This window comes from Diplotaxodon limnothrissa, linkage group LG17, assembly GCF_057381915.1.
Source record: "Diplotaxodon limnothrissa isolate DT_005_m linkage group LG17, D_limnothrissa_male_GT1.1, whole genome shotgun sequence".
Classification (NCBI taxonomy): domain Eukaryota; kingdom Metazoa; phylum Chordata; class Actinopteri; order Cichliformes; family Cichlidae; genus Diplotaxodon; species Diplotaxodon limnothrissa.
This window is the reverse complement of record NC_140612.1, coordinates 41,345,447-41,354,057: the sequence shown is the minus strand read 5'-3', so window position 1 is coordinate 41,354,057 and position 8,611 is coordinate 41,345,447. Positions and strand designations below refer to the sequence as shown.

Here is an 8,611-nt window from a genome sequence, read left to right as displayed (position 1 = left end):
CACTTCATCTCCTACAACAAAAATAAAGTAGCAACAACTACTTCGTTCTTCCTCTTACAAACAGAACCCTGCAAACGGTATTTTCAAACAGGACGCCCCTTGTTGAGAGTCTCGAAGTTCAAGGATATGAAATAAGATTTTGTTGATTATACTAAGTGATTCCATCCCAGAGCAGCTTTAAGTTTTTCTCACTTAATCTGCAGATGAACAACATTACTGCTGTATCCTGACAAATCACATTTAAGATTAATCTAACACCCAGATGAAAATGCTGTTCATTGCAGGTCGTTCAGATTTATTGAGGTGATACGAGCTGCTGCGACTGCAGTGGAGGCAAAGACACGGAGCACTGGACAAAGAAGTGACCAGAGATGAGGTTGGCTAAATCTCCTTAATGCGGGCGTCATATCAGTGTCAGCACAGACGGCCGATGCAATTATCACTGCACACCAGCAAAACTCCAGAATCATTTTATTCACTTTGGCATGGCAACTTAATTTCACTCAATACTAAAAATTCTGCATCTAATCAGACGTGTCCAAGTGGCACCACATTAACATGACTGATTACACCATTTCAGCTGCACGCACACGCACACACACACAGCAGAGGGTCCTCAGTAAACATCAAATCTGTCGTCGAGTCAGTTTTTAGCCAACCTTCAGTAACTACAGAAATGATACCGATGTTTCTGACGCTGTGGATCAGAGGCAGCACATCCTCCACGGTTTTCCTACTGTGGAAACTGTCGGTGAATGGAGACTGGAAACTGCATTATGGACAGGCACACAGACCCGAGGAGGGAGAGTGCTGTGAATAGACCTATATTGTAGGAAGCGGTGTTGCTTGGCTGTACTGCAGACGTGCAGTGCAGCTGTTCCCCGCAGATACTATAAAGGAGGACGGGACAGCGAGGCGAGTGTGTACGAATGTGTGCGAGAGGCTTTGATTGGCTGACACCACCACAGGGATTTGTCTTTCAGGCAGTGATGGGAAACCTCAAACCTCAAGGGTGAAAACTTATCGTCAGTATGAAAATGTCAACATATATAAAAGATGAGAGAAAAGCTTGTATGTGTGCACAAACTGGAAAACTAAGGATCACATGGCAACAAAATGAATGTCAGTGAAATAAGACGTGGATTTCTCTTAACACCGTGCAGCGGTCGCCACAGTGACTATGTGAAATCCATAAACAACTACTGCAGGTTTCAAAGGCAGAACACCAACTCATTAGGCGAAGGAAGACTGAGACAAAGGCTAAAGGAGACAGAATTGTCATGGCGATAACTTCAAGCAAAGAAAAGTCTGTTGACCCTCACAGTTACCATGGCAGCCTCTCTTATGTACATTGTGCTCCGTGTATCTTTATGAGCATTATTAGGCGTGGGTGTAGTATTATTCCAGCCTGGCTGCATGGCTGATGCTACCTTTGATTACACACAGACTTTATATGTCATCACTAAGCTGGCTGCTCACTGAAATGGAAAGCAGCTTAGAAGTCCTGGGAGGAAACCAGGTGAGATCCGGGAAATGAAAGACACACAGAAAAAGCTCATCTTCACAGACGAGGTTATACACGCTGCAAGTCCTCAGCTGTCCACCCTCTTTGGTTTTTTTAAGGAAAATGGGTGCAAGGTGCAAGAATTTGTTGAAATGTTGGGCTCGACATTAGAGGTGACCGTCATTAGATGCTATAGAAATAAAACTGAAGTGAAATAGTTATAATTGAATTACAAGTCAGTAACAAAGTTAGAGTGGAACAAACTGCTTTTGCAAAGCTAGCTTGATTGAGTTCGGTGCCTTTCTATGAATGAATAATTCACAGGTCAGTGTTTAGCAGCTTTGAAATGTCCTGCGCTGGTCACGCTGAGGTCCTGCCTGCTGTGCAGTTTCCCTCCATGCTTCCATTACAGCTTTCAAAGCTAAGACGCGAGTCCGGCGTCTGTTTTTGGGATGGCAGGACTGGAAATAGCTGGCTGAGCTTTTTTAAGATAAGATAAGATAACCTTTATTAGTCCCACACGTGGGAAATTTGTTTTGTCACAGCAGGAAGTGGACAGTGCAAAAGTTATGACGCAAAAATTAGAATACAATAAGAATAAATACAGTACACAACTGTACAGAATAGAATAAAATAATATACTATATACAGTAGAATAAAATAGAATAAAAATATACAATAAGATAAAAATAGAATACGAATGCTATATACAACTGAGTAAAAATACAACGATGCCAGAAAAGATTATTGCACTTAGTGTTATTGCACATGTGTGGATGTGTGTGTTTGTTCAGTTAAAGTCTTTGTTGTGGAGTCTGACAGCAGTGGGGAGGAAAGACCTGCGAAATCTCTCCGTCCCACACCGTGGGTGCCGCAGTCTCCCACTGAAGGAGCTGCTCAGTGCTGTCACAGTCTGCTGCATGGGGTGGGAGATGTTGTCCAACAGGGATGACAGCTTAGCCGCCGTTCTCCTGTCACTCACCACCTCCACTGGGTCCAGAGGGCATCCTAGCTGTGGATTCAAGCGTGGCGGCACACCTTGGGCTTGTTCGGCTCTGGGGACATGAAAAGGTTGTTCAAATGTCACCAGCAACCCGCCGTTCCCGACCTCAAACACAGCGCTGCGCCAGCCCAGAAAGTTATTTGTGAATGTCTCAGATGCCCCGAGGCCACAGTGTGCATTTGCGACTGTGTGTGATGACTGTAAATGAGAGCAGCGCAACACTTAAGTGTATTGCAAGTATCGCGCTATTATACGAGCACGCCACGGGTCACATGCTGCTAAATGCTGAGTAGATTAGTGGTTTCGAAATAGATTTTTCCAGAGGTCCATAACACGGCTCCTGGTGATACACGGTGCTGAGCATTAAAGGCCCAGAAAGGTATAAACGAGCTCCACATCACCTTCATGTTGCTGGTCTTTGCCTCTTCCCTCCCCGCTACATCTTCCCTCAGTTCCATTCATTTGGTGCAGCTATTAATAGCCCGACCAACCGCCTATCAATACCATCACTACTCCAGCAAGACAGAAGATGTGGGCGTGCTCAAGCCAGCACAATGAGCTGAACAACAGAAGCTTAGTCTTATGTAACAGGAGCATAGGAGAGGCAGAGAGGGGCACAGGGAAATCTAAGAAGAGCAAGAAGACGGTTCCTACAGAAGACGAAAAAGAAAGACGAGGGATAACGATAACAGAAAAAGAAGGACCAGAGATATCCACACAGCAGTGAAAGTCGCTATCCTGGCATTTGCACGCGTTCCCTTTCTCCCTTCAGTCACTAAAACCTAATATTTGTGGGTTCACACTCTTTGCTGGCTCAATTTTCCACGCTTCATGTCGACACCCCTATTGCTTTCTCTCTGTTAGTGCTTATTGATTGAGGCAGGTGCTTTCACTGGCCTCTGTGCTGCAAAGAGAAAAAACTATTTTATTACCAATGAAACTGAAGATCTCCATCCTTCTGCCGCCGCATTTAGGTACAGTTGGGCGCTCGACTTACTCGTTTATAAGAAGTTAAGAAAGATCAGATGAAACTATAACAGAAGTATATAAATAAAGCCACAGTTAAATGGCACATTATGAAACCGGACCTTCAGAGAGCCTGGAGAGCCGTTCCTCCAGTGTGACACTGCGGCTAAAAGTTTTGTGCAAGCCCGTGTGCTATACCTGAACGCAGCCAGAACAACAAGCAATAGTTAAATACTACAGGTCCAAAAATTCACTTTGAATTCCTGCTCCGTGGGAGGCCAAAGGGCAGCACGAGCCGTCACAGTCCCGAGACGGCGCCGCGTGCCTTTAAATGTCACCGCTAAATTACAGCCTTCTCCGATTTGACACACAGTTCAGAGGAACAGCTGTAACAAAAGCGTTGGTGAGACGCAGATTTGTACGCAGTACAGAAACACATTTCCTCATTCACTCTCATCGCAGTGACGAGATCTCGTAACCATTCACACTCGCCGTCTGGTTTTCACTTAAGCACGGCAAAAATGGCGGCTACAGCTAAAAGCGTGGAAGCACAACATCGACACAAAGAAAACACTCTCACGGTTCATATTCACAGGAGGAATGTGCCGACATCAGATCTTAGGGTCAAATATAATGAAAACCGTGGATTTGTTGCCGCCTCGCCGGCCCCCAGGTGAGGATGTGGTAGAAAAGTCTTACGTCAGTGTTTCTTTTAGAAATGCACTCTTATTAGCAGCTGTCCATCCCTGCTGTGCGCGTGCGTTTACCTTGGTGATGAGGATGCGGTAGTGCTCAAGCAGGTCATGGTTGTCGTGGCAACCAGCCAGCAGCTGCCAGACTTCAGCTCTGAGTGGCTCAGGAATGCCGCTGCGGACCAATGAGGACAAACCTTTCGGGCGAGTGGACAGGTTCCCATGCCTGATGTACACACACACACACACACACACACACACACACACACACACACACACTATTTTACAATGTCGATTCAGCCACTTGACTTTACGTGCAGCTCTTTGACAATCACTTCTTTGCTGTGACAAGACAGGAGCTTTAATTTCGCACCTTCTGAAGTGTAAATCTTAATGATAAAGATACAACAACATTAACTCAGCTTCACTCAGTTTACTGATGTATTGCTTTATTACAGCAGTGATCGAGTGTCATGAAACTATTTCACTAACAGCAGAAAGTGCACCACTGCTGATGCACATCAGTGCCACGCTCCCAAAAAAACAAAAAATCCTCCTTTAGAAAAATACACTGTCATCTCTTTTTAATGATGCTTGAAATATTCTCATGACACATTCATTGAAGGCATATGAATGCACTTCCCCAACAAAACTCACTTCATGATGTCGGTGCAGCTGAAAGGAAAACGGCACCAAGCGTCTCTTATTCTTTCTAACGACTGCGTCTGAAGCTGAATTTATCAGCAGCAGTTACTGTAACAAACGCTTTTTGTTGCAACACATTAATTAAAGAAGTAACAAATAAAAACTTTGTTTTTTTAAACTGGCCGTTCTATTAGGCGCCGCGCTTTAGCTCGCTCCATCTGGAGTGGGGACAAAGACGAGGGTAATTCATTAAAATGTCTCAGCTGCAGTTCGAGTAGGTAATCCATAAGAACTGGGATCATAAAACAGTCAAGGTGCTGTAGTGGAAATCACACCGTGTATGAGGCAAAGTGGAGCCGACTTTTCTGATTTTAAGGAGGTGCGAACGATTCTAAATGTTCTGCACTTTGGTTAATATCTGACCAAACAACTAAAAGCTACAGTCAGTCCAGCTGGAAACACTTGGCTGTACGAATCAAGCTTAACGTTTTAAAATCAATAAAAACTGGGATTTAACATGAGCCTAAACTGCCAATTTCCTTTAGTTTTACCCATTTTTCAATCATCGAGAGTTTTCTTTAACCTGCATCACAATCTTAGCACGAGTCAAGCTACAGATGAAGGTTCATTGCTATGGAAGGAGCCCTCAGCTAAAGCAGACTGCCACCCAGCTATTGTCATGCTGGGTCAGTTGAATTGTGGATACTGTGATCGCTATGGTGCATTTCTTCCACTGCTTAGTGCCACTGCACGTATTTTGTCATTGGGTCTCAGTGTGTTCACATTTTGCCTCACCATCTATTGAGGATTCCTCCCCAGGACTCGAGGATTTTCTCAGGACAGTCTTTGGAAACGTCGCCGGTTCCACTGGAAATTTCACTGTCGCTATCTGCAAGACACAGAACAGGACGCCGGTGATGTAGAGGTTCACGATCCATCGCAATCCACGGGTCACGTTAACGTGTAACATACAGAAAGAAAGTAATGAGAGTTGCAATCAACTGAGAAGTCGAGGAGGATCGCAAACAGTCGTACCCAGAGTTAGGTTCATCTCACTTCACTACAGTCGCACCGATGAGCTAGTAAAGCAATATTAATGTGTGTTAGGAGCACGTATACCCTTGTATACCTGAGCATGCAGTTAGAGAGACAAACATCTTGACCTTTAACTCCAGGTAAAGCTGAATGTGTCGTCCTTTCAGTCACTCAGCACTTAATAAACACAGAGGGAGCACGACAGTTTGCATTCGAGCATTTTGCCACCTACCAGGAGAGCTGTGACCGTTTCTGTGACTGCTGTGCAAGAGCCAGGCAGATAAGATATTCTTTCCGATATCTGCACCCAACTAATAAATCCATATTAAGCTACTCTGATACGCAATGCACATTTTCAAACCTGTTAATATCGATCTCACAGTTTAAATGGAGGAAGGAGTGCCTGTGCAGCGCCTACACCTTCCATTATTGCCTTCTGCCTGATGGTTCGTGAGGCAGACAAGAGGCAATCAGCACTGCGAACCACTTGTGTTTAGATGCAGAAGCACTAATTGACTGTCTGGCCTGCTCTGCTGCTGGAGAGAGGAACTGATCCCCACACAGAAAGCACCCACGAGAGCAAACGCACAGATCCACACTGCATGTGATACGGACGTGGCGTCAGTGACTATGCTGCACAGAAACAGGTGCTGACAGATGCACGCACTAGAGGGCGCCTTACTTCATTATGGACCTTCATGATTATTCCTACAGTTTTATATTGTTTAAAGGGGAACTAGAAACAAAACGAGAGGACAAAACTAAAAACCGCAAAAGAAAAATGCTGTTGCCTTAACAAGAAAATAATTTTTTAAAAAAGGTAAAATTAACGTTGAACCAAACAAAACTTATCAACTTAATGATGATGAGTCCCACTGTGTGTCCAAAAATTAAGACCTGTCATAGTTTCCTTCATGATATCACAGAGATGAAAATAACAGGATGCTTTGGCAGGCCTGACGCCGGACAGGGTAAGTGTCAGGCTGACATTTTCTTCCAGAGCGTGCAGCCACTACACTGACTGCACCGCTGCTCCTATATGTCCTCAAAGCCTTTAGCAGAAGCTTTTCAGGTCTTTATAAATGCTTGATGAGTCCTTTCAAATGGCTCAGACGCAGCACAAAGCAGCTACCTCTGTCCTCAGATTTTCCAAGGCCAGGAAGCGCAAATGCATTCCAACTGCCGGTGCACTCGCTGATAAAAAATAAAAAGAAACTGAAGACGAAGGCCATTACCTTTAAATCTGCAGAAGGGGCTGCACACTGACTGTGGGATTCATGTCATGTTGAAAGCACTAATGGATTGGTTTGTCTATGTTAAAGCAAGCAGAAATTTCCAGTTAACGGCATGAAGACGTTTTAAATTCCATCTTTTACTCTAATGAACTACAAATCTAACATGACAGCAGTGCAGTGAACAAATCAAGCCTCTGTGATAAACCAAAGGAACATGTATAAAAATGGGAAGTGATTGTATGATAAAAACAACACACACGGATGCACAGACAAAGTATGATGTGAAAGAAAAGCACATCAGCTTTGGGGCCATTGTCCACATTGTAGCGAGGGCTGTGGGGGCGTCCACGTGAACGGAGCGTGTTGGCACACAGCAGTGGCATCTACACCCGACTGTATTCATTTCTGCACACAATGGGGCTGGCCTCCACCTCCACGGCCCCGAGCGCCTCCAATTTTCAGCTCTGGGGGAGAAGCGGGCGTTATATAAAAAAGGCCCTTTCAAAGGCTCTCACAGCACCAGATGCCAGGGTGGCTTCAACGAGTCGGCAGACAGACACAGGAAATACAATTTTTGTCTTCTGTTCAAGGAGGGGAGAGAAAAAGTAGAGAAGCGTTTACATCAGCAGCAGAGAGGACGGAGACGATGAGATCAAGTCATGTTTTATGGCAGCTCTGAAGTGTTTAGAAGTTGATTTAATTTAGAAGCTTAGATTTTACTTCAGTGGGAGAGTAAAATCACATAAAACTGTATTACATTAAAACGTTTTTGGTTTGCCGTGCAGATGGAACCTACTGACATGTAAACTCGAGAGATTAGTGGGAGTGTAAGGAGTGAGACCAGATCCATGATCTGCATCTACAGTAGAGTGCTCTTTCCAAAGCAATGCAGAGCCATGAGTTACCGTTGCTGCCGAGCATCTGCTACATTACTAAAAGGAGCACGATGAAGATGCTGGCCGTTCTCACCCTGGTGAAGTGTCGTACAACAAAGCGACATCATATTCGCCGCTTTGGTGCAATTTCAGCCAGTTATGCATCTCTTGGTTTCTGTAACCTGGTGCATTGTGCCACCGTTGCTGGGTCAAAGGTCGGCTGAGTGACCGCTGGAGGTTGCGACCTGGTGAAATTGGTCACAAAGAGGGTGCACCGAAAACCTCCAGTGAAAGCTCGCACCTTCAAGCTTAAATTTCAAAACTTACATTTAACTACTGATTTTATCTACTGTTCTGATTTTATCTGTTTTGATTTTATATACTGTTTTGTTTGTTTGTTTGTTTGTTTATTAGTTAGTTAGGTTATTTGCTTGTTTTAATCAATTTTAAATCATGCTTTTTATTTGTTCTTGTTTCTAATGTCTCTGTAAAGCACTTTGAATCACCTTGTTGTTGAATTGTGCTATACAAATAAACTTGCCTTGCCTTGCCTTCAAGCGGCCTGCATGAAAAAGGCCGACTTGTCTGCAAACATCCTCAACATACGCTGAGCTACAGTGAAACTTCAACACTGCAATCACAACTTTGAAGGCGAA

The 8,611-nt window shown here is 44.3% G+C and overlaps 1 protein-coding gene across 2 annotated transcripts in view; it reads right to left on the bottom strand.

Annotated features, from left to right (window-relative positions):
- rabgap1l (RAB GTPase activating protein 1-like) overlaps positions 1 to 8,611 on the bottom strand; it is a 93,236-nt gene that overhangs the window by 66,798 nt on the left and 17,827 nt on the right. For both annotated transcript variants that reach the window (XM_085376391.1, XM_085376392.1), the window contains exons 12-13: positions 5,606 to 5,699; positions 4,241 to 4,391 (exon numbers count right to left, since the gene is read on the bottom strand). In XM_085376391.1, coding sequence (XP_085232517.1) covers positions 4,241 to 4,391; positions 5,606 to 5,699 — 245 coding nt within the window. The remainder of the gene's footprint in view (positions 1 to 4,240; positions 4,392 to 5,605; positions 5,700 to 8,611) is intronic.